At 58.6% G+C, this 24,762-nt stretch overlaps 2 protein-coding genes across 2 annotated transcripts; one reads left to right on the top strand and one right to left on the bottom strand.

Moving 5' to 3' along the window:
• The first annotated feature begins 1,088 nt into the window (after positions 1–1,088).
• On the top strand, positions 1,089–2,629 carry SH3BGRL3 (SH3 domain binding glutamate rich protein like 3). The gene is made up of 3 exons (XM_028113966.2): positions 1,089–1,246; positions 1,906–2,073; positions 2,197–2,629. Exons 1-3 carry the CDS (start codon positions 1,199–1,201, stop codon positions 2,260–2,262), a joined length of 282 nt encoding a protein of 93 aa, XP_027969767.1. The 5' UTR covers positions 1,089–1,198; the 3' UTR covers positions 2,263–2,629.
• A 715-nt stretch (positions 2,630–3,344) lies between these two features.
• On the bottom strand, positions 3,345–24,485 carry UBXN11 (UBX domain protein 11). Its single transcript, XM_028113860.2, has 15 exons — positions 24,436–24,485; positions 20,344–20,449; positions 19,528–19,553; positions 18,802–18,900; positions 16,529–16,629; positions 15,983–16,037; positions 15,450–15,520; positions 13,083–13,209; positions 6,787–7,001; positions 6,403–6,480; positions 5,319–5,436; positions 5,085–5,188; positions 3,817–3,890; positions 3,602–3,742; positions 3,345–3,521 (listed from the first exon to the last, which is right to left on the bottom strand). Exons 2-15 carry the CDS (start codon positions 20,412–20,414, stop codon positions 3,353–3,355), a joined length of 1,449 nt encoding a protein of 482 aa, XP_027969661.1. The 5' UTR covers positions 20,415–20,449; positions 24,436–24,485; the 3' UTR covers positions 3,345–3,352.
• Positions 24,486–24,762: the final 277 nt, after the last annotated feature.

Below are 24,762 nucleotides of genomic sequence, written 5' to 3'. Positions count from 1 at the left end.
AGGGACCTTTGGCAGGTCCAGCCTCACGTCTGTATTTCTACCACTTCTGCTCCTCTGTTCTCTGTGGGGACAAGTATCTCTTCCCACACCACTTTCTATTGGGTGAAGCTGCCCTGAGTCATTGAGCAAGTCTCATTGGAAAGAGTTTCAGTAATCTTCTGAGAGGAAGTAGCTGCCTCTAGGTTGCTGTGAGGAAGTGGCTTCTCAGGAGCCAAGCAGGGCCTATTTGCCTTAGGGAGCTGGGGTTCTCTTCCTGGGCTGCAATTCTACCCTGGACCTGGGGAGAACTTGTGAGGGGAGTCATGTCCAACCCCAGACAGCCAGCCACGCCTCCAAATTTGGGCTGGTTGTTAGAGTCCGCTGCCTCTGAACCCCCTAGATTTTTTCTGGGAGCAGGAGCAGCTTTAGAATGCCATCTGGGATTGAGGTTGAGCTAGAGCCACCCTAACACTGTGTGTGGATCTTTAACAAGGGTGGGCCAGGCTCTGCCTCCACCCTTTCTAGAGCTAGCAGCCTCTTACCTTGGTCTGCATCTGGTGCCTTGAGGGTGTGGCCCTGTCTCTGGCCACCGCCCTTCCTTGTCTCAACCTGCCTTAGTGGAGAGGAACTTTTGGGGGCAGGGGCTGTCCCTGCTTTGGTGTGGCAAGGGGTTAGCCAAATGTGAGGGTCACGTGGGGGGCTGTAGAAAGGGGTCCCTTGGAGTGAGGTTCCCTAGCCAGCGAACTGTAGGTTTCAAAACAGCCAAAGCCTTCAAAGCTCAGAGCTGCGCTGCGCTATCGTGGCACGAGGGGTGGGTAGTTGGGTGCAGCAAACCCCGGGGAGGCTGAGGAGGCGGCCTTTGCCACACCGTCACCCCTGCTCTCCCTGGCCTTTCCGGCCACCCTGGCCCCTCCCCCGCCTCACACTGAGCCCCAGATCTGGGAAGGGCCGAAGAGGGCGGCTTCGCGCGGCGCTGGGGTCCTCTGCGCGCCCCGCCACTGAGGGGGGAGGGGAGGGGGGCCAGCGGTGCGCAGGGCGGGGTCGCGCAGGCTCCGCCCCGGCCGCACGCCTGCTCGCGCCGCCCATTGGTCCCGAGAGCGGTGACTCGCGGGCTGAGCAGGAAGGAAACCGCTCCCGAGCGCGGCGGCGGCGTCTCCAGGCCGTGCAGCTGCCGCTACAGCCGTCCGTCCGCCTGTCGGCTCGCCCGTCCAGCCACAGCATGAGCGGCCTGCGCGTCTACAGCACGTCGGTCACCGGCTCCCGTGAAGTGAGTGCACACCCGGGCCGCGCTGGGGTGGGGTGAGAGTGCGGGCGGCGGTGTCTGGGCGCTACGGCCCGGCGCCCGAGACCCACCCCCACCACCCCAAGGGCGGGGGCGGGACGGAGGTGGGGTGGGAAGGGCGACGAGATGCGGGGCTTGGCCTCCCGGGTCGGGTCCCAAGGTGGGCTCCGAGGCTCAAACCCCTCCTTTGGGCATCCTGGATCCTTCGCAGCCCCAGCACAAGCTGCCCACGCCCATCCCGTCGCTCAGGCACGCACTCTCTGCAACCCCACTACCACTCCGAGCTGGTCTTGATTGTGCCCTTCCTCTCCTCCACTTTGTGTGTACCTGGGCGGGGGTGGCCCTTTACCAGCTTCCACCGAAGCCTGCCCTGCCTTCCCCTCGCTGAGCTCCTGGTTCTCCCCCCACCCCCAAACTTTATCCCAGTTCCCTTCTTCGTTCTGAGTCCCCTCCGCATGGTGGTCCCTCTCATCCTGCACCACTGCAAGTCTGACTCATCCTTCTAACTCCCTAGTGGCCAGAACGCTGGCCCAGGGTGTGGAGGGAGACAAAAACTACTGGCCACAGCCCCTTTCTTTCTGCCCAGGGTTCCCCCATGCATCCTCCAGCCTGCTCACTAACCCCTGCCCGCCCTCTACCCCCAGATCAAGTCCCAGCAGAACGAGGTGACCCGCATCCTGGATGGGAAGCGCATCCAGTACCAGCTAGTGGACATCTCCCAGGACAACGCCCTGCGGGATGAGATGCGAACCTTGGCAGGCAACCCCAAGGCCACCCCACCCCAGATTGTCAACGGGGACCAGTACTGTGGGGTATGGGCCCTGGGGGTTGGGAGTGGGGAAGTGTAGGAGGACTTCTCCTGAGTCAGAAGTCAGAGTCAGACCTGAGACAAAACACCACACTCAGGTGACCATCTCTCCCCTCCCCTCCCCTAGGACTATGAGCTCTTCGTGGAGGCTGTGGAACAAAACACACTGCAGGAGTTCCTGAAGCTGGCTTGAGCCCACTGGACTCCGCCACCACATTTCCCCCAGCCACCGCCCGGCCATGAAGGACCTTAGGACCAACTCCCTGTTATTCCTAACCTTCTGACCTTGGAATCGCTCCCCCCCACCCCCCGCAACCCAAGCCCCTTCTCCTGCCCTCTCCTCTGTTCAAAGGCAACATTCCTTACCCACTAGTTTCAGAAATTGTCTTAAGCAACAGCCCAGGTGCTGGCTGTCCTCAGCCAGGCCCTGAGGCTGCCACCCTGCCTGGCACTGGCTGATGGGTGCCTTTGTTGGTTCCATTAGCCAGGGCTCTGCCAAAGGCCCCGCATTCCCCGTCCTGGGAGCACCCTAGAGACAATTAAATGTCCCATTCCATTGATGCTGTGTCTGTTTGATATGACCTGAGCCCTTGCTTGTGCTGAGGCTCTGCTCCTGTGGGCAGGTCGGTTGAGCGGTCTTCTGCGTGGCAACTGTGTGTGTGATTGTGTACGTATGTGGGTGTATGTCTGGCACGTGCATTACTGTGCGGACCTGCATTTCTGGAAACAATGTGGGTGGGTCACCTCCTGATTCACACGCATGTGATAGTGTCCTGACACGCCCCGCTTGGTGAGTCTGGCACATCTGTATGCCAGTCGGTAATGTGTCTAGGCCATGTGGCCGCCTGCCCGTGTTTCAGCAGACTGGCTCAAAGTGTGTGTCATGGCAGTGGGTTCACAGATGCAGTTCTGCCAGTTTGGGGACAGTGGCTTTGTGCAGAAAGTTGAAGAAGTGTCCCCATGTGCTGTGGTTCTGTGCCTATCTGTGCACAGGGGATCTGCTGGTGGCACACTTGCACGGGAGGTTCTTCCACACCAGCTGAGGCTGGGCTGGAGCCCGCCTTCCCTCCACTGAATCTGTTTAGCCCTTGTGGGGAGAAAGAGGAACCTAGAGGACAAAGACCCAGCAGCCAGGGCCGCCAGCTGGGGCTCGAGTTACAGAGGGGGGCGGGTCGGCACCGCCCCCTCCCTGGCCCAGCTGGGCCCCCTGGCCTTCCCTGGCGTCCAGCTGGGCTGCCCCGCCAAGAGAGCCTCACGGAGCAGCCTGTGTGGGAGAGGGCGCTTTATTTGGAGTAGGGGCCGGGTCCTGGAGCAGGCGGTGGGGCCCGGCTCGCCCGAAGCAGCAGCGCTGCATTGGGCACCAGGCCCGCGGCCTGCAGTGTGACCGTGTCGTCGTGGTAGACCGTGGGTGGAAATGTACTGATGATCTCGAAGGTGGTGGCATCCACGGCCCTGAGGACCGGGCAGAATGGATCAGGCTGGGTCCTGGGGCCAGAGACCCCCTGTAGCTGCCAGCCCCACCCCGTGCACACCTGGCCTGTGCGAGCAGGGTGCGAACATCACCAACAGTGTCCTCAGGCCTCATCATCAGCAGGAAAACCTGCTCACCATTCTCAGACTTGATGCGCAGCATGGAGAGCAGTGGCGCGGTTGACTCAGGTGACTCTTGGCTCCTGTGGGCCTAGAGGCCATCAGTGCCCCCTGGTGGCCCCACCCCAAGGGACTCACCTCTTCACTCTGCCCTCACCTCTCCCGCTCAGCCGCCAAGGCTGGTGTCTCCACCACGATCTCCTGGATCCGGGCAGGCAAGGGGCAGCAGTTCTGGAAAGCATCGATGAAAGGAGACAGAGCCCTGGGCCCTGCCAGAGACACCCTTCCCCCAACCCTGAGAGGGGACTTCTCCCTAACCAAGGATGGATGAGACCAGTGAGTCAAAGGGGGAGGAAATGGAAGGGAAGCTTTGGGAGGCAGCCCCATCATTCCCCTAAGAAGCCTTAAGCTCCCTTAGGGTAGTGGGGGAGAGAACCCCACACAATGACTGGGCTAGAGGCCTAAGCCAGCATGGGTCAGGGAAGGCTTCCCAGGGGAAATGACACCTGAGCTGTGACTAAGGATGAGGAGTCCCTAGAAATGGAATGGGAGCAAGGGAAAGAACCCCTGGTCAGGGGAACCTTCTCTGGGAGATGGTACATTTGAAAAAGCGTTGGCAGTTCACATGGCTGAAGCTGAGAATCAGGCTGGACTGGAAGACAGAGAAGGTTAGATACGGGAAGAGGACCCACAAGGGATGGTGGGCCTTGAGCGCCAGGATAAGAGCTTGGCCTTACCCAAGAACCACTGGAGGGTTTCAACGGGGAAGACCCAGATTCAATTTATGTTTTGCAGAAGCGCAGAGACTGCTGGGGGAGGGCAGTTGGCAAGGCAGGAGTGGGGGTGGCAGGCCAGTGAGAAGCTACTGCAGCTGTCTGAAACAGCCATCCGGGGCCAAGTCTAGGATGGTGGGCAGTGGGAACGGAGAGAAGAGACTGATTCGGGAGGAGTGCTAGAGATGGACAGATCAGACAGGACTTGGCAATGTGGAGTGAAGGAGGCAGAGTGGTAGGCAACTGAGGTTTGGTACCTTTCACAGGTGAAGATGGGGGAGGAGCAGCAGGATGGGGAGGGAGGAGGGAGGATGATGTGTTCTAAGGGCCAGGAAGGGGGATCCAGGACTAAATTGGGTATTCTGGTCTGGACCTCAAGGAGGTGGCCCAGGCCGTGGGCTCACCCCTGCCCTAGACTCCGACTTTCCCCCTCTTACCGCCACATGGTTGCCAACCCAGCCCCTCTCTGGGTGCCAGCCCAGAGCCCTCCCCAGATTGTTTTCAGGAGATGGCGGAACTCCCCTGAGAGCCTCATCTCTCCATCCAGGCCCTCCTCAGCAGCCCCTTGAGCCTGAGTCTCCAGACAAGCCACTGCTCTTGTAGGTTGGGCCAGGGAGCCCAGGAAGGCTGGGGGAGCTAGCGCTGGCCTCACCTGCAAGGTGTCCCGGATGGGCCCCCGGATATCAATCACCTCGCCTTTCCGGATCACAAATTTGGGAAGCCTGTTCAGAAACTTCTCAGCAGTCATCCTGGAGCCTGCAGGGAGTGCATTGGGAGCCTTGGCCAGGGGAGGGACTGTGAGTGATGGGTGATGGGTGGAGGAGGCCACGGGAGCCTGTCCTGCACAGTGCCCCACCACTGGGCTCAGCCTCAGGGCCAAGCTCACCTGGGCGCTCCATCCTGTCCAGCGGCTTGTGAATCCTCTGTCGGCCCACCACGCGGCCCTCACCTGGGAACGGGTCCAGCCCATTCTCTGGGTAGACCCGATAGCGCAGATCACTCACCTGTCAAGAAGGAAGGGCGACAGCGGTGGGCCTAGACCTTCAGCCCTGGGCTCCACCCCACACTTGCTCGCCCAAACCGAGGCCTCCCCGTGCCCCACCCCCACCCCCACCAGGAATAGGCTCAAGGGACAGTCTGGTGTAATCCCCATTTTACAGATAAAGAAACCGAGGCCCCCAAGAGGGCCGGAGAGCTGCAGTTCACGCTACTGTCCCCCACCTGGGCCCGGCTCCTGTAACACCCCTCACCATGTCAGCTGGAGCCGCTGTCCTGACATCCTCCCAGACAGCCCCTCTCAGGAACAGCCAGGAAACGAGGGACCAGGGTGTTAGGAGAGGGCATGGCCTGCCTCAGACGCCCCCAGTCATGACTCACACGGTTTCCAAGCCCAGGTGGTGGCGGTGCACACCCCCTCGCATGCCCTTGCTGTGGTATGACGCACGCCTCGGGGATGCTGCTCGCGAGCTCCCGCCACCGCGCGGCTCCTCTCACCTCGCCCCACCCCTGGCCGCAGGGGGCTGGCTCATGCCCTGTCCTTCAGTCCCAACATCTGCCCCCCGTAGCACTGCCTGCCACTCCCATTAGGTGGCTTCAGGAGCCTCTGGGGCAAGCCAGGCCACTTCTGCAGAGCACCTCGGGAACCCCAGGCCGTCAAGGTGTCCTGGATGGGGAGGGCAGTGGCCCTGCAAGGCTGAAGCCTGTGCCTTTAGGGTGCCAGCAGGGGGCACTGCCGGCTGCTTAGCCTCGGGCCGCCGCCCTGGCTAACGGAGCAACTGTGGCCCCAGCAGCCTCCCTGCTCCCTCAGCCAGGCTGGCAGAGGCTCACCCTCCTCCCAGACGTCACCAGACTGGGGCTCCCGCAGGTGGGTAGTGGCTTCCCACCTCAGACCGGGTGATGCCCGAGGAAGCTGTTTATCCCCACCCTCTCCGAGCTCCTCACACAGGGTGGTTTGAGGAGCAGCCCATCACCTTAAAGGGGACCCCATCGGGGTACAGCCGCTGGAGCTCTGAGGGGAAGAAGCCATCCAGAATGTCTCGGAGGCAGCGCTGTGGCAGGGGTTGGACGAGTGAGGCCCGGCTGGACCCGTGCGGTGCCTCCTGCCCTGCTTCCTGCCTGGCCGGCGGGCCCTGAGCCCTGGCTTTACCCAGGGGATCACCCTCTGGACATTTTCAGGGCCCCAGGACTTGGGCGGGGTTGGGGGTGCGCTCTGCAAGTTGCACGTGGGCTTGGGTACCTGTGGAGGGCGGGTTGGGCTGCGCCCCCCCCCCCCGCCCATCTCCAGCTAAGGGTGAGTGAGGGCGGGGCAAGGCCACCAGAGCGGCCTGCCCGCCCCCCCTCCCCACCACTCCTACCTGTGTGGAGGGGTCATGGAAGGGCCGGAAGGGCCCATCGAACATCATGAGGCCATTCCGATAGAGCTTCAGGGGGATGGGCTCAAGGACATGGAGCCGCGCTCCACCGGGCATTGGTGTCACCTGGGTGTCACTGTCTACCACCAGCTCGCTGAGATCCTTCAGGCTGGCCAGCAGCCTGTCAAAGTCCACCTCGGGGGGCGCCAGTGAGTCCCCTGGCAAAGAAGATAAACACCCATGAGCCTCTCTTCATGGCAGCTGTGCCCCAGCAGCCCTGACTTCCATGGCCCCTGGCGTCCACGCTAAGCAGTGGCCTTGGCATCTCCGAAAGCGGCCACCTGGCCAGGGGCGGGGACAGATAGACAGCTACCGCCACCTAACAGCTACCTTTTACTGAACACTCACCTTATGCTCGGGCCCTAATACCTCTTGCGCCACTCTCCCCATACCAACCCCTTTGCCGTCAGGGCTGTGATCACCCTCGTTCTTCAGATGAGGAAACCACGGGTTAGAGAAGGCTAATGGCTGCTCCTAATGGAGCAGGAGCAGGATCCGACCCCAGCTCGGCCTGTGTCAGCTCTGAATCATCTGTCTGGGTTCAAACCCCAACTCCTCAGCTTCCACCTGTGTGACCTTGGTCATGTAAGGCTGTGCACCACAGCGCCCCGCACGAGGGCCCAGGATGGTGACCGGGAGGGCCAGCTTGAAGCACGCACTCCGCCCGGTGCGTTATTGTTACCAACTCTACCTCGCACAAACGGACCTCGGCCCAACCCAGAGGCCCTGACACAGGAGTCATTTATCTCCATTTTACACACGAGGAAAGAGGTCCACAGAGATGAAAAATGAGCCGCCGCAGGTCACTTGGCAAATTAGAGGAGGGGCTGACCCTCGAGTCTGCTTCTCCCACCCACCCGCACCATCAGGAAGGGGAGGCTGGGGCAGGGACACATGGCTGTCGGGGGCGGGGGGGCGCTGTTGGGACAGCTGCTGGATGGAACAGATAGGCGGCAGGCCTTGGCCTGTGCAACTAATTCTGGGTCACACACCCTGTTGAGAAGCTGACAGACACTTTGGCCTTCTCTTCTGAAAAGCGTTGCACACACAGGTGTGCCTAAGCTTCAGGGGGTGGCGGGGACAGTTACAACAGACGCCGGAACAGAAAGGCAGGAGGGCAGGTGCGATGCTGGAGGGGGACAGGCCGGGGGCCCGTTGTCGGTCCTTGAAGGGACCTGGCCCCCAAGTAAGTCATCCCCTGGGGCATAACTCTACAAAACCTCCTGTTTGTACCAGGACGGCCAAGATGTGGCAGGACGTGGGTTAGGACTCGGGGGGCCCAATTCCTTTCCTCGCAGTGGCAGTGGCTCTGGAGGTGTGGTGGCTGTGCCGAGGAAGTAGAGATGTGGGTGGCTTGGTTTCCTGTTGCCTTTGTGGCTGCTCAAGGAACCAGCTGGACGCCTCCCGTCCCTTCCCTACATCTGCTAGGTTGTAGGGGTGGCACCTGCCCCCCACCTCCTCCTGGGGTCCCCTGGAGTTCCTGAGGTGCCCAAGAAGAACTTAAAGAACATCCTGGGCATCCCCAGTATGAGTCAGAACAATATCAAGCCACTTTTCTCTTTAACAATGAACTACATTCCGAACACGCTGGTAAACCTAAAAATAACAACAGAAAACCTCGTCTCATTGAACTCCTGCCCCTACCCCTATGTTCTTACAGACAGGAAAAGCGAGGCCTATAAAGGTCAGAAGACTGGGCCCCCGGAGACCACACCACGCTGCCCTGGGACCACTCAGATACACTGACTGCCAAGCCGGCTGCATCCTGGAGCCAAGGCTTTTCCAGGGAGCTGAAGGACATGGGGTGGTGGACAGTGGAAGGGGCAAGTGGAAGCCCAGGGAGGATGCCAAGAAGCAGCTAGAGGGAAAAAGTTTGCTGATAAAGTCAGCCCTGGAGGCTCTCAGCTAGTGGGGCTAAGGCATCGAGAAGTCAACGCGGGGTGGGCCTGGGGCAGTAGCCTGCAGGGAGACCAGGGGCCCGGGAGACAGAACCGCAGCTCCGGGCAAACCAGGCCCGAGAATAAGGCAGGAAGCCTGGCATCAGCACCACAGAGCGGGGAGTGTGCCACAGAAGCCTGGCCCATGGCCAGGTCACATGGCATAAGGCAGGTCAGAGGTCTCCTGAGGCATTTCCTCTCTGAGCTGCAGCTCCCCCGTCCATGGAATGGGAGAGAATACGAACCTTTATCCCATCCAGCAAGATCCAGCGGGGGGAACTGACTGTAAGGACGACTCAGTGAGTGTTTACTGCGTGCTGGGCACCTAGAGGCAGGTATTAGCGCTCCCGTTTTAGAGATGAGGAGATGGGGCCTTGTAAGGCGACATGCCCCTGGTCATGCAGCTTTCGGGGCCCAGGTGACCCTACGCCTCTATTCTTAGTGACCACGCAGGCTGCCTCTCGGTGTTGGTCCTTCGGACACTGCTCCCTGGGGTCCCTGTCTAAGGAGGGTGTGGTGCGGGGAGAGATCATCTCTGAGGCCTCATCCAACTTTGAGTGCCCATGAGTTTATTAAAAAGGGGAGTTGGGGAGGCATGGAGATCAAGACCAAGCTCCTTAGCCCAAAGCCTGAGACTCCTGGAACCCAGGTTCCCCATCCTCTCATCAACCTGTTCCCCCATCACTCTCTGGAGCCATCCTCCCAGGGCTACTGCTTCCAAGCTTTGTGATCCTGGACAAGTGGGCCAACCTCTCTGGGCCTTGGCTTCCTCTTCTATAAAATGAGGACAGTAAAAGTCCCCACTTCACAGGTGACTGTGAGGCTCAGAGGAAGTGCCTGGCAGACGGTGGCGGTTGTCAGTAACAACCCACCCTCTCGCTCACCACTGGCACAGGGTGCTCACCTACCACCTCCTCTGAGAGGCCTTGCTGGGAGCCCCTGTCCCGGACCCTCGGCCTCCTGAGCTAGAGCCCTTGGGCCCACTCCAGAGTGCGGCACTAATCCCAGGCTGTTGTTCTTTTCTGGTTGCTTGTCTTTCCAACCACAGTGGGCACTCCTTGAATGTAGGCTAGAACATCCAGCCCTGGGCCTGGCCCAGAATGGGTGCTCAAGAAGCACATACTGAATCCATTCCTCCCTCCCTCCATCGCACTAGTATGTCTGGAGCGTCCAAGCTCCGCTGGGCCCTGACAATCATGGCTGTGCCCACACCCAGAGTCCTGCCTTCCTCAAGCTTGTACTTCAGTGAAGGAGACAGGGTGACAGCAGTGACAATGGCATGGGGTTAGGTACCGCTGCGGAGGCCGCAGAGCCCAGAGGAGGGCCAGACCCGGCCACTCTCAGCAGCTGAGTGGTAGGCCTGCTCTGGGCTGGCTCCTCACACCTGCAGGAAGGGCCACCTGCGGCTGTGAATACCAAGCTAGTGCCCTGGGGCTCCAGCATGCCTGTCCCCACACCTCACGCAAAGGCCGGACAGGAAACAGACCGGCTATCTCCACAAGTCCACAAGCCTGGCCCTGCTCGGGGGACCTACATTCATTCTGCTTCTCAGCAGAGGTGGTGGAAAGAAATCAGGCCCTGATAGTCTGGTCACTGCCAGGGTCACGGCCAATTCTCTGGCCCCCACGGTTGAGTATCGTGCCACCCAGCCCTACCTCATCCTGTGCAGAGGGTTGTCCCAGCATGCTGGACTGTCCAGGCCTGGACACCCAGGTACCCCCACCGATCCTGCACACGTGCTAGGCACTCTGCAGCCTGACAGGGGCTAAGCAACCACAGCTCAGTCATCGTTCATCCACCATCAGTGGCCTGCGAGAACCTCCATGTGCACTACGGCATTCGATGCTCTCAGTGGCCTGGGCATCAAATGAAACAACATTTCACAGATGAGGACGTGGAGCTCAGAGGGGACAGGGATGAGGGGGAGGAGCTCAGAGGGGACAGGGATGGGGAGGAGCTCAGAGGGGACAGGGATGAGGGGGAGGAGCTCAGAGGGGACAGGGATGAGGGGGAGGAGCTCAGAGGGGACAGGGAAGGGGGAGGAGGAGCTCAGAGAGGACAGAGATGAGTGAGAGTGGGGAGCTCTGAGGGGATAGTGAAGGGGGAGCAAGGAGCTCTCAGCCCTGAGGCTCAGCACCTGGCAACGGGTTGCACCAGAGCAGGACTGTCCCTTTCAAGTCTCCGCATACCCTGAAGCACCTGGCATCCTATTTAATGCTCAGTTAACTGGTGGGGAGGGTGGGGAGGGGTGAATGATCCAGCCTGAGGCCAAGTCCTTACAAGGCTTCCCCTTTGCTGGGTCCCCTTCATGGGCCAGAGAACCCTCCTCCCCAAGGCAAGAATCCTGGCTCTAGACCGGTTAGCCCCATACATACAGGTGCTCCGGCCCATGCTCCATGGCCGCCTGGGGCCCTGGGGCCCATGGGGAGTGGTCGCCAACAGAGGGAGAGCCAGAGAAATGCGCCAGAGTATCAGGGCCAGCAAGAGGCGGGCTTTGTGCACCTGAGGGCCCTGCAGCAGCAGCAGCCAGGCATCTGGGGACAAAGGTGGGGGGAGGGGAGAAGCCAAGAGAAGGGGTGCCAGGAGGAAAAGCTGCTGGAAATGAAGAGCATGTTCTTCAGTTGGCAAAAGAACTAAATTGGGGCCCCCAGAAGCAGAAAGCAAGAGAAGGATGCACAGAGGGAGCATGTGGCCGAGTGGTTTTCACGTTACTTTAGCTTTGAAGCACTTGGCTTCAGAGCCCGCTTATTCGGAGCATAAACAAACAACACAAGCAGAATGAGGGCTGCTCTGTTTTCGGAAGAGAGAGGGTAGGAGCCCACTGAACCAGGTCCGGAAACCAGCTATCTGGGCTGACCCCCAAAGGGGCCAGGCGGCACCCCCCCACCGCCCCCACCGCTCCAGCCAGGAGCAAGGCTGCCCTCCGGCCGGCAGTGGCAACAGACCTCTGGCGCTAGACCCTGGAACATTCTTAGAGCACGTCACCTTTCAGGGCTCCACCTCCCACCCAGGACGGGGTGTCCCAGGGCCATCCCTGACTCCTCTTATCTGCTCCCTGATGCAGTCACTGAGACCACGGATTCCACCTCCTAAATCTGCCCTGCCCTTCCTCGCGGTGCCTGCCAGGATCACCCTTCCGCTGGACATCATCTCATCTCCTGCCTGGATGACAGGAACTACCTCCTAAACGGGCTCTTGGCCCTAAGTCTTGCCCCCTTCACTCAGCAGTCTCCAGACTTCTTAAGTGCCTCAGTTTCCCATCTATAAAATGGAACAACCCCTGGTCTATGTCAAGGCTATGTATGAAAACGTTCTGAGAGCTACAAGTGGTGTACAGTGGGAAGTGATGTTTTTAGAGCAAAGCAGTGAGGGAGTCATGCCCTGAGATCTGGGGGGATCTTGCCAAAGGTCAGGCCTGAATGGGAGGTGGGACTCTCGTGTTTTGAAACTTATGAAATCAAGACGGTATTGTCATTTTCCAAACACTCCCCTCGGGAGCCCTGCTCATCCACGCTCCCGTGAGGCTGCCACTGCCACCTGCCTGTGGAAAACAAGAAAAGCCCCTACTTGTGGGGCCGATGACATGCAAGGTCAGTGCCAGGTGCTCCGCATGGACCCCGCGGACTCCTTCAACTCTGCGAGGAAGAGCACACCCCCATTTACTGATGGGGACTAGAGGCTCAGAGAACAGAAGTCACGTGCCCAAGTCCCACCTGGAACGGGCGGTAGAATGGAGATGAGGACCCAGGTCTGACTGGCTCCAGAGCCTGGAGAAGTACCTTCTGGGCAACCACCTCCGTTCTTTGAAGAGAATGGACCTGGCTTTCAGAAACGGCCAGTTCTAGGGCCCCTCATCTGTGGGGTGCATTCCTCTGGATCTGAGCAGTCAAGTTCAGAATAAAGAATGAGGGAGTCCCGGAGAAACAGGGAGAGGTCAATGGCCTGGCTACAAGCAAGGAACGCAGAGAGGGGATCGAGCCTGGCACTGAGGGCAGCTTCCAAAGCAGAGGACTCGTTCTTGAAAAACTTTGGACAACATTTTGTAAGCTATGGAGCCTGAGACAAATGAGGTCTTCTTACACCTCGTACCTCTGGGTCTCTGGAGCCTTTGAAAGGTGAGCAAGCAGAGGGTCGGAGGCAAGACCAGAGGAAGAAAGCGGTGGCAGGTCAGGTGGTCATTGATGTCCTCCCTGCTCCTGGGTCAGGGGCACGAATGACATTGCCTCTGGACAGCTGCTAGCCCAGGGTGGTGCTGGAGAATTCCTTCTGCAGGAGGGTCCGGGGGCGGACCCCCGACTCTACCTGGTTTCCAGAACTTCTTGGTTGTCATCCAGTCCCTCTTGCCATCCTCTGAGTCTGACTGGTCGTCTGAGTCCGCCTGGTCCACGGTCTCGCCCACCCACTGCAGGCCATAGTCACCGAGGAACCGCTGGATGGAGAGAAGGGGCAGATGTGGGGGGCATGGTCAGCTCAGCCCCTCAGGGAGCAGCCAGCAGCTTCCCCGTGCCCAGCCTCAGGCCTCAGCTCCCAGGGCCCACAGGGCAGAAGGGATGCACCCCCAGGGTCGTGGCTGCTTCCCGGCTGCGACCGCGGGAACCCACTTCACCTCCTGGAGCCCCATAAGCGTGTGAGGAGGACTCAGTTAAGATCATTCACATCGAGTTCGTAAAGCACAGTGTCTGGGGCCAGGAGGACCTCCCTGAAGGTGGCCCTGATGGCAGTGGGTCTGGCCTGAGTGGAGGAGGGGCAGAGACACGGGCTGTGCAGGACGGAGAGGACGCGGTGAGCCACACGCAGCCTCTGCAGGGCTGGGCCTCCCATCCCCTCTGCCACAGGAAAACTTCTGACTTGTCTACACTTCCTGTTGCTGCTTCCTCATCTCCCTTTCCGTCCTGAACCCACTCCCACTGGCCCCCATCTCACAACTGACTGGAACTGCTCAGGGGCAGCCACCGACGGCCTGCCTGGTGCCAAACCCAGCGGGTTTCCGTGGTCAGCCCTTCGGCACGTCTCACTTTCGCATTTCCAGCCGTCCATGCTTAGAGATCTCGCAGGCGTCTCAACATGGACTCATCTCTAAAGGCCATGACTCCGTGTCCCCACCTCCCAAACCTCTGCCCCTCCAGATCTCCAGTCTCAGTCAACGGCACCCCCTCCACCTGGGCCTCAGCCATGACCCCTGCAGGCCTCTGAGCGCCACCTGCAACGCAGGCTCGAGTCCCTCCACTCTGCTCCAGCTTCTGGCTCAAGCCCTGGCCACCGCCCCTGGCAACTCAAACTGCGCTTCCACCAGCCTCCCCGTCCACGCCTCTCAAACTTTCCCATGGTCTCCTATCCTTGAGGATGGAATCTAGCCCCGCACGACGGATGGACGAGCCCCCCTGATGGCCCTTGCCGCCTCTCCTCCCTCTTGCTGTCCATCCACGCCCGTGCAAGTCTGTGTGGCACGACGTGGAGCCTGGCATCTCTTCTGCCTTGATCCTCATTCCCGGGTCCCCCCTCATCCTCCAGATCCGCCCGCTGCCACCCTGCAGGGTGGGCCAAACTCCAGCTCGCCTCTATCCTGTCACCCATCTAAATATCTAAATATTTCAGCGTACGCTCTGTCCTTGTGTATCTGTGTCCTTGTTTATGTCTCTGTCCCCTCCAGCCTGTCAGCCCCGAGGACAGGGACCACATCTACCTCCCAGCGCCTGGCAGGGTGCCTGGCACACAGAGATGCTTTGTGTGAGTGAAATGAAGTAGTCAGTGTGTGAATGCCGCCAACAAGGGAGCCGTGACCGTCTGCCCTGAAGCTGTGGGCACGGCCCTCCCCCCGCCCCCGTGGCAGCCACTCAGAGAAGCCCCCCAGGCTGCTGGCACCCTCAGCAGGCTGCTCAGGCAGCCCCAGGTATAGAACAGGCCCAGGAAGCGGGCGCCCTCGGCCACAGCTGTGGCTTGGGGGCTACTTCTGTGGCCTAAGTCCGGATGGGGCTTTGGAAGTCAGCTCTGTGCGGAGAAGGGGAGGTTAGACCCAGGGAAGAGCTTCTGGGGCGGGGGGCAGTCGTCAGGGGCGGGGGGCGCACTGAGGAGGCCTGTGTGCCCAGGACCCTCCCTTGAGCCTACGGTCCCCACAGTTCAGGTCCTGCTGTGTGAATGGGTACGTCAGTGGGGGCAACGGGTGGCACCTGGTGAGTAGAGACGCCACGTTCAGAGGCAGGGGATGGCCGTGACCATTCGGTGACCACACAGGGCCGGGAGCTACCCTAGGTCCTGGCTGTGCAGCAATGAGAAGGAGGAGAGCGGTCCCTGCCTCCGTGGAGCTCCCAGTCCCACGGGGGAGAGTGAGGCCCCCTGGGAAGGGCCCCCACCCCGATTTGAGACTGAGGATGAGTGAAGACTCGCCAGGGGAAGGTGGGGAAAACAAACTTCTCAGGGAGAGGGAACAGCACAGGCCAAGGTCCTGAGGTGGGAAGAGCTCGAGGTGGCCAAAGACCCAGAGGCAGGCCCGTGGCTGGAGCGGAGAGGCTCCCGGCGAGAGCGAGGAGGACGGCAGGGGCCGGCAGGGTCAGGGCGCCAGACCCCTCCCTGGCTCTTCCGACTGGGTCAGTCCTGAGGCGGGAAACCCGGGAGGGGGGCCGAGAGCCAGGTCCTGAGGGGCAGGGAGCCCTGGGTCGCCGCCTCCCTCACCTCCATCTCGCGGACCTGCCGCTGGAGCCGCAAGCACGTGGTCGCCAGCTCCCGTGGCTCCGGCACCCGGCCTGCTGGGAAAGATGCGGAGCGCTGTGGGGGCCCAGCAGGGAGGCGGCCAGACCACCTGCGGCCTTGCCCGCCGCCCTGCCCTCAGGGCCATTTGGAGAAGCTGCCCCTTGAGAACTCGAGGGGTCCCCCTGAAAACTGCCTCTTGGCCTCTCCCGCGACCTTGAGAGGGGAGGCCCGGACCCTCAGGAGACCACCCCCCCCAACCTCACGCCCCTGAGGCTCCTGAGGGGGCTGTGGTCCTCCACACTTTTGATGGCGTGCCCGGTGCTCAGGGCTGGGCTGTGTCCGCACGCCGGGGACTCAGTCCCACAGAGGACGGCACTGTCCTGGTGTGTCATGGCCGCCCTCTGGGCTCGGCTGTCCAGGCCCCACAACAGGGCTCAGCTTGATGCTCTTGGAGCCCTGATGCCCAGGGGAGGTGCCCCAGGAAGGCTGCCCAGCCCACCGAGAGAGCCTCTTACCCTGGTGCTCCTGGAGGGTCTGCACCATTTCCTCCAGGGCCCGTATCTTCCGATCCTGCAGCAGCCAGACAAGGAGGGACAGGAAGACCCGGGGGTTCTCAGAGCGCAAGGGAGCCCCTTCCAGATGGGAAGACCCAAACTTCTTGCCTCTGTGGGGCACTGGGGAATTTAAAGACCCTGCCCCTGCCCCCCTTTGGCACAGCCACTGCTCCTATCCCTCAGATACCCTTGTGGTTCCACTGTGGCGAGGAGAGGCGGGGAGCACCCCCAAGGACCCCCGCGCCAGCAGCCACTGCTACCACCTCGTCCAAGGCTCCTGGCCTTACTCAGCCATACAGAAGACCCTTAGCCTCTGTGCTCAAGGTCACAGGGACCCAGATCAGCTCCAGGCCATACCTGGCCCTTGAACTGGGAGCTTCAGTGGGACAGATGGTTCTAGAACCCACCTGCCCTGGCCTATTGCAGTAGTAAACTCACTGGCCTCCCCAGCCTAGGCCCTTCCACCCCTCAGACCAGACCCTGGCCCTCTCCCCGCCGGGGTCCCACCTTGGACAGCAGCTCATCAGTCTGAGACCTCACTTGCCGCTCCAGATCCCGCATCTTCCTGGTCAAGGTGGCCACCAGCTCCGAGTCATGTAACACGGGGACTGCCAAACAGACAAAGTCCTGGAGCCCAGGCCTAGAGCAGAGGCTGAAGTGTGGGGGTCCAGTGGCAGGGGACAGGGGTCCCCAGAAGCAGAAAGAAGAGTAGTAATAGTAGCTGCCACTTAGATAATAGAGACTGTCCAAAATACTTCGCCTGTATCAGCGCGCGCTGTCCCCACAGAGCGCCTCGGTTTACGGGGACACTGTGGATAGAGGAGCGAGTCAGCACGGAGGACAAGCAAGCACCCAGATCTGCATGTGGGCTCTCTGAGGACTCCTAGAAGAGTAGTGTCACCTTTTAGAAAGGCAAGAACACTGTTCTAGAGTTGTAACAATCAAATGCAGTGCATGACCCAGATTAGAACCTAGATCAGGAAAAACAATAGCTAGGAGCTAATTTTGGAACATAGGAAATCTGAGCGCAGAAGAGGGGCCAGAGAGCATCGCCGAGTCATCCGCATTCTTGGGTGCCGTCCCTATACCGGGGGCATGTGCTCCCTTATTCGGAGGAGACGCTCACTGAAGCATTCAGAGGTGAAATGCCATGATATCTGAAATTGACTTATAAATGGTTCATCAAAAATATATATATATTTACATTCATACATAGGTGTATGTGGATAGAGAGAAAGCAAATTAGTGGCAAAATGTCGCTCATGGTTGCATCTAGATTGGCAGACATAGGGGTGTTCACTATACGATTATTTTAATTTCTTTATAGGCTAGAAATTCTTCAAAATAAAAAGTTGGGGAAAAGAAACCAAGAGAGGCACAGAGGGAGGAACGGGCCCTCTCCTTCCCCTGCAGGCTGCCCCGTGTGTGAAGCAGCATCTGCACTGGTCTCCACGCAGCCATGTGGGCCGACATGCAAAGGATGGCTCAGTGGAAAGATGGAGAAACCTGAACTTTTTTTTTTTTAAGATTTTATTTATTTATTTGAGAGAGCGAGAGAGAGAGTGAGCACAGTGGGGGGCAGGGGCAGTGGGAGAGGGACAAGCAGACTCCCTGCTGAGCCTGACTCGGGGCTCGATCCCAGGACTCTGAGATCATGACCTGAACCAAAGGCACACGCTTAACTGACTGAGCCCCGAAACCTGGACTTTCGATGATGTCTTTGAGTGGACGGATTAACAACCCTGGAGCTGCCTCCTGGACTTTGTGCTATGCGGGACAGCAAGTCCTCCTCAATGTTCATCCTAGCTGAGTAAGGGTTTTCTCTGCCTTGTAGTCAAAGCTCTGTAACGGCTATACAGACATCTGGACCCGGTCTGTGCATAAAGCGTGGATGAGCTCACTGAGGCGGGTGGGGTGGGGGGGAGAACCCAGGGGAGGAGCATCACACTGAGAAGCTGGGAGGAAAAGAAGGAGCGATCAAAGAGAGGAAAGAGCCTGGGAGGCAGGAAGAAATCCGAGAGAGCAGTGTCATGGTGGCCACGAGCCCAGGGCACTCTGAGAAGGAGGGAACGGTGACCCGTGTGGAATGCTGCTGTGCAGAGAAGGGAGACAGGACAGGCAAGTCCTTGTTTGTGACCTCGGTGGGGACAGACACTGGCTGAGAGTGGGTGAGGGGCAGACGCCAGGGAAGAGGCAGAGAGCGCATGGGATGGCTCCTTAAGGGGAGGAGCTAGTTACTGGGGTTGCTAACGAAAGTGTCCCCAGCTGCACTGCAGGAGATCCTGACTGTGTGCCTCAGTGGCTGTGGGGTCAGTCTCTTCTGGTCTCCTTTTCCCACCTCAATTCCCTGTCCTATCACGCGGACAGGCGTTGGGTGGAGGAATGCCTCCCACCTCACAGACGAGGAAATGGGACGCAGAGAGACAGAATGTTGCTTACCCAAGGTTATCACAGCTAGGGAAAACTTCTAGGCTCATCCCCAGCTCCTCCGGGCTTGCAGAGGACTCTGACCCTACCTGCCCACGTCTCCCTGGTGCCCAGGCCCGTTCCACCCTCCCTCCTCTGGGAAGCTGCCGGGTGAGCCCCATCTGGGCACCTCTGATATCGGGGTCACCACAGCCCTTTGGGGACAGTGCAGGCCAGGCAAGGAGGGCTGTCTGGGGACCGGGGGCTCACCCATAGCAGGCAAGGGTCGGTCCATGCCTCTCTGGGCCTCGCCCCCTCTCTGAGACCCTCTCCTGCTCCTGGGGACCCAGACCCCTTTAGGCCTCTGTTCTCACCTTGTCTACTCACAGGGGCACCTACACTGCCATAGCAGGAAGGGACAGAGATCCTCTCTTCTGAGCCAAGTCCGTTATTCAGCACGTCCGCCTCGTCTTCTGCAGACAGGGATCCCCAGGTCACTGTTCGGGGGCTGAGGCCCAGAGGAAACTGGGACCCTGGGTTCTGGCCCGGATGAAGCAGCCTATACTCTGTACCCCCACGTGTATGCAGATAGAACAAGTGGGATGTCAGGGAGCAACGATCCAACCAGAGCAGGCTTTCTTGCAATTCTCCCAGCCTGGCTTCCGGGAGGACCCGAGTAGCCGATGCCAGCCCCACGGTGGCAGCAAGAATGGGGTTGGGATGGCAAGGTCTGAGCCTGCAGGAGGCGGGGCCTCCAAGCGAGGATGGGGCTTCTGGGGGAAAAGGCGGTAATGGGCTGGAGGAGGCTGTCAGGGGAAGGAGAGCTGGGGTCTGACGCCCATGGCTTCTTGGCACCCACCGGCCAAGCCCACAGTGAGTGGTGGGCTTCCCACGTTAGCACTGACATCTCTGCTAAGGGCGCGGGGCCTCTGAATCAGGGAGCTGCCACAAGTCCTGTCCTCAGGGAGGCGTGGGCAGCTGCAGGCGGGCCAGCTGTTCTGAAAGAGGCCACCAGCCTGCTCCTTCTCTCCATCAGCACGACCCCGGGGACACCCCGCAGGTGCGAGGTGAGGGGGACAGAGGCCAGAACCTGCACTTACCATCTCCGTAGATTTTTATCCCTCGCCTGCGGGGAACCCGGGCAGGAAGGAAAAGGAAGACAGACAAGTTAGGACCCTCTGGAATGTCATCAGGGGAGCGGCTCTGGCACTAGGTGCCCAGCCAAGCCTAAACGAGATGGAGGCTGGGCCTCTGCCTCCCGAGGCTATCTCCTCCCCGAAACCCATCCTTGGCACTGGGGCGAGCCAAGGGACAGGCTTCAGGGTGTCCCCTCATCCCAGCGGAGAAGGGCGGGGAAGGGGTGAAGGGCAGAGGTTTGGGCAGAAGACAAGAGCTCCCGAGCCCAGGAGCCCAGCCCCAGCTCTGCTTTGAAATGGCTGTGGGACCCCAGGCCTGTCGCAAAGCTGCCCTAGATCTCCCTGGCCTTCAAATGACTCAAAGCGGTGTTCAGAAGAGCAAGGAGAGAGGTAAAAAAATGCTTCAAAAGGATGAAAGCGCAAAACAGATGTAAAAGGATTCCCTTTACTGAAGGCCCAGCACGTGGCGCCGGCCCATCGGTGTTGGCAAATGGACACCCGAACAGTGCGTACCCAGGGGCTGCGCCGCTCCCACCCAGCACACCCCCTGGCACAGGGCACAAGCCCGTGTTCGCTCGGACATGCTGTGGAGCCTCTCTGTCTGAAGAATTTATACAGAGAAAGATACGGTGGTCAGGAAGGCTATGTGACTCCTCATTTTTTCCCTGAGACACTAGGGGCCATTCTCCTAGTCCACAGGGGCCAAGAGGAGGCAGGGGCGTGAACACAAAGACCCCCCACCGCCACCACCCCCCCCCCTCCCGGAGGCGGGTTCCTTACCCTGGATTCACAGGCTCTGACTGCAGGGGGACTCTTCGGGTCTTGCCAAGGGAGGCCAAAGGGGAGCTCATAGTTCTACTTCTAGACTCTAGCTGTCAGGAACTCCCTAAGAAGAAAGAAGGAAGTCAGTCCTTGCGGGCTGAGAGGGGACCCAGGGCTTCAGGACCAGGGAAACATCTTCTTCCCTGGTTTCTTTTCCTAGGAAGGGAGGACTGTCCAGGGAGCAGCACCCCTCAATTCTTCCCACCGCCCCTGTAGAGGTTTCTGGAGGCAGCTTGGCCTCAGGATCCCTGTGCCTGATGTCGGCCTGATCCTCTGGATATCCTGCTCTCTGCTCTGATCCTGGAGGCCCCTGGCCTGGCTGGGCAAGGGCGATGGGTGTGTGTGGGGGGGGAACAGAGGTGGGCCAGGAGCCCAGGATTTTCCCAACTTAGAGCCAGGACACAAGACTACCTAGAAGGCCTGGGGCTTTTATCCATCCTTCACGGAGCTGGTTGACACAAAGCTCAAGTGTCCCGTCCCCTCCTACAAGAACCCAGCTGTCACTCTGACTCTCAGAGCCACAGAGGGGCAACCAAGGGAAGCATGCGACCAAGGCACAGTCCGTGTGGAAGGGTCAAGAGCCCAGGCTCTGCACAGGCTCTGCCGTCCACCAGGCTAACCTGTGCCTGGGTTTCCTTTGATATAAAGTAGGGATGGTGATAGTACCAGACAGGTAGGGTTATCAAGCGGATTCAGAGATAACATACATAAAGCACATAGCCCAGTGCCACGCTGAAAGGAAGCACTTAAAAATGTGAACTGTGTGGGACATGTGCGTGGCTCGGTCAGTTGGGCATCTGCCTTCAGCTCGGGTCATGATCCCAGGGTCCTGGGATCAAGTCCCGCATCGGGCTCCCTGCTCAGGGCGGAGTCTGCTTCTCCCTCTGTCTGCCACTCCCCATGCTTGTGCTCTCTCTCTCTGACAAATAAATAAATAAAATCTTTAAAAAAAAAAAAGTGAATTGTGGGGGCACCTGGCTGGCTCAATCCGGTGGAGCCTCCAACTCTTGATCTCAGGGTTGTGAGTGTGAGCCCCACGTTGGGTGTAGAGATTACTTAAAAATAAAAAATATATATATTAAATAAACTCTTAGAAGAATTTTTTTTAATGTGGCTGTTGTGGCTTTTGTTACTATACACCGAGGACACTCATACATGTTCGTTCCCTTCCTTCTCTCTTCCTTCTGGAAAGATGAAGGTACATCAGGGATGGAATGAAAGGCCACTACTCTATTCAGTGAATTAAGTATATTATGTGGCTAATACCTAGAAACCCTAGAACCAAAAGACCCCCATCAGGGCCTGAATCAAGTTTTTTGTGGACAAATCCAACGCAGCTGCCCTTTGAAAATGCACGGCATGGCCTCCCCCTGCCCCTGAAGCTGCCCAGCAAGGGGAGCTGTGCCACCTGGAGGCAGCTTCTCTGTCTTCATTCAGAGTTTGGGACTCATGCCCCAGGCCTAGCGTGTCCTCACCCCCACCATCGGCCTTCCCGATCTGCCCCTAGTCTGCCCCTGTCCCTGCTGTCTTGTCCAGGCATCCTCATGGTTTGTGTGGCCAAGTGTGACAGCCCCTCCTGGTTCCCTGCACCAGTCTCCAGCCTGGGGACTTCGGATCTTCGGAAACATAAAGCTAACATGTCACTTCCTTGCTAAAAGCTCCCAATGGCTCCTTCTCGCCCAGAGAAAAGAAATTCAAATTTCCATAACAGAGATGATCAGGTCCCTGCCTGCGTCTCCTGACCCCACTCCCCCATCTCCATCCCCCCCCCCAACTTGAGCCAGATCTGCCTCAAATGCACAGGCCTTGGCACACGTGGCTCTCCTGGCCTGGAACCCCTTCCTGGAATGGCGTCCCCGCTCCTACCCGCACCCTTCCTTTGGTTGGGCGAACTCCTCTTTTTTTTGTTTTTGTCTGTTCTTTAGTTATATTTTAAGTTTTTATTTTTAAATTACTATAGATTCGCAGGAAATTAGGAAAATAGTACAGAGGGGATTTGTGTGCCCTTCACCCAGTTGCTCCCAACAATGACACTACATTTGTGTATCCTTTTATGCTTTGTCACCCACATGGACATTCCAGGTAACTGCAGTCAAGGTAAAGAACTACTCCACCACAGAGATTCCCTCATCCTGAGGATCGCCCTCATGCCAACCCTTTCTGGTCACACCCATACCATCCCCCACCCCTGGCAACCACTACTGTTCTCTTACTTCAAGAATGTGACATAAATGGAAACACACAGTATTGACCTTTTAAAAAAAACAGCTTTATTGAGATCTAATTCACATACTTAACCCTTTTAAAGAGGACAATTCAGTGGTTTTGAGTATATTCACAGAGTTGTGAAACCATCGCCACAATCAATCTCCAAATTCTTATCACCATAACGACCCCTCAGAAGAAACTAGTTTAAAAAAACACAGAGGTTAACAAGTGTTGGTGAGGAGGTGGGGAAATCGGAACCTTAGCTGGAATGGAAAACAGCGCGGCAGCGGTGGAAAACCGTCTGGCAGTTCCTCAAAAGGTTACTTTATGGCTCAGCAATTCTGCTCCTGGGTACCTACCCAGAAGAAATGAAAACTTATGTCCACACAAAAACTCATCTACATGTTCACAGCAGCATTATTCATAATATGAAATAACTCAAATGTCCATCAGCCAACGGACAGATAAAGAAGTCTGGTATATCCTTACCAAGGTGGAGTAGTATGTGGCAATAAAAAGAAATGGAAGTCAGGTCACCACATGAATGGGCCTCGAAAACATTATGCTAAGGGAAAGTCACAAAACACCACGTATTGTTATGACCCCATTGATATAAAATGTCAGAATGGACAAATCTAGAGACAGAAAATAGATTAGTGGTTGCCTAGGGCTGGAGGCTGTTGGGAGGTAAATGGGGGTAGTTGCTAAAGGGTACAGAGTTTCTTTTTAGACAGATGAAAATGTGTAAATTGATTGTGGTGATGGTTGCACAACTTTCATGAATATCCTAAAAACTGTTGAAATTTATATTTCAAAGGGCTGAAGTGAATAGTATGGGAATTCTATCTCAACAAAGCTATCACAGGAAAAAAAAAAAAAGGGACCTGGTCCCCAAACCAAACCCAACACCTTCCCTCAAATTAAGTTCCTCCCACTTCCCCCTTCGTTAGCGGACCCCATCATCCAACCACAACATTTTCCTCTCCTTCCTCCTCTCTTAATCCCATCCATCGCCAGACTTTGCAGGTTAGACTCTGCAGTGTCTCCCATACACTTCCTTCCATGCCCACTTTGGTCATCCTCGTGGGGCTCTCCCTGCCCTTCCTTGGGGCTGTCACGATGGCCGCCAAGTGGCTTCCCGGTTTCTAGTCTCACTTCAGGCCAATCCAACACAGTCTCCAGATTAACTTTCCCATGGATGATAAGAGACCCCTGGGGGTGATGACTGCATCTCCCTATCAGTCTGGGGACTCCTGAGCGCGGCACTGTCTCCTCCTCCCTCAGACCCGGGCGGGGGGCGGGGGGCGCTGAGGATAGAGCCACGTCTACTCCCCTCACATGGGGGCTTCCAGGGGCCAACTATTGACTCCCCCTCAGGCTGGAGACTCATAAAGGTTAGACTGTCTTCCCTTCAGGCCGGGGCTTTGCGAGGAAAGCTGGGTCCCATGCCCCTCCATCTTTAGAACCCAAGTCAGGGCTGTGCTTGACTGATTCATCCTCCGGCACACCTACTCGGTCTATTCGCACAACCCACGCCGGGCCCCAGTGCTCTCCAGCGCCGACAAGGCCCGGCCGGCTGCACGCCTTCAAGCCCTCAATCTCCAGCTGGAAGCGCTCACGACGCGACCTCAGTCACGACCTAACCCCTCCCTGGGAACCGCGTCGCCTCCTCCGGCCTCCTCGCGTAGCCACAGTAGACTGGGGGCCCGAAGCCGCTCCCAGGACGCGGAAGCCTGCTGGGCCACCCCGGCCGCGGGGCTCGCGGGTCCTCGGGCTCTCGGGGCGAGGGCCCCAGCCTGCGTGCGGGACTCCGGGGCCGCAAAGGTTTGAGCCGGGACTCACCACGCACGGCCACGGAGCCGTCCCGCGGCGCCGCCATCTTGTTGTCACGCGGTTTCCCAGGCGACCAGGGCCCGTGCGCTTCTCAAGGGTCCCAGCAGGGAACCACCGCCCGTGCTCGAATTCTATTGGCCCACGAATCTAAACTCTTCGCGGGATACGGCAAATCCCAGAATCCACCGCCGTGAACGCCTTCGGAGCCTAGGGAAATGGAGGGTTCGTTTATAGCCCCCAGTCTCCACCCCGAGAAAGGAAAGAACCTGGAGTTAGATTCATGAAGGCTCTGAAACCTTAATGTGTAATCCGACAGTGCAGCCGTTTTTGCAAAAT

Source organism: Eumetopias jubatus, unplaced genomic scaffold (assembly GCF_037043125.1).
Source record: "Eumetopias jubatus isolate StellerSeaLion01/CBP00866 unplaced genomic scaffold, mEumJub1_p1.0 scaffold_4, whole genome shotgun sequence".
NCBI lineage: Eukaryota > Metazoa > Chordata > Mammalia > Carnivora > Otariidae > Eumetopias > Eumetopias jubatus.
The sequence above is the reverse complement of the archived record's forward strand: the minus strand, read 5'-3'. Positions and strand labels throughout refer to the sequence as shown.

Bases quoted from the DNA above. Each gene is read 5' to 3' on its own strand.
- SH3BGRL3 (XM_028113966.2), top strand. From the start codon at position 1,199: ATGAGCGGCCTGCGCGTCTACAGCACGTCGGTCACCGGCTCCCGTGAA. The intron at 1,247-1,905 runs GTGAGTGCACAC...CTCTACCCCCAG, and splicing joins CGGTCACCGGCTCCCGTGAA to ATCAAGTCCCAGCAGAACGA. The intron at 2,074-2,196 runs GTATGGGCCCTG...CCCCTCCCCTAG, and splicing joins ACGGGGACCAGTACTGTGGG to GACTATGAGCTCTTCGTGGA.
- UBXN11 (XM_028113860.2), bottom strand. From the start codon at position 20,414: ATGAGCTCCCCTTTGGCCTCCCTTGGCAAGACCCGAAGAGTCCCCCTG. The intron at 19,554-20,343 runs GTAAGGAACCCG...GGTTCCCCGCAG, and splicing joins TCAGAGCCTGTGAATCCAGG to GCGAGGGATAAAAATCTACG. The intron at 5,437-6,402 runs GTGATGGGCTGC...CCTTCTTGACAG, and splicing joins CCGATGGGGTCCCCTTTAAG to GTGAGTGATCTGCGCTATCG.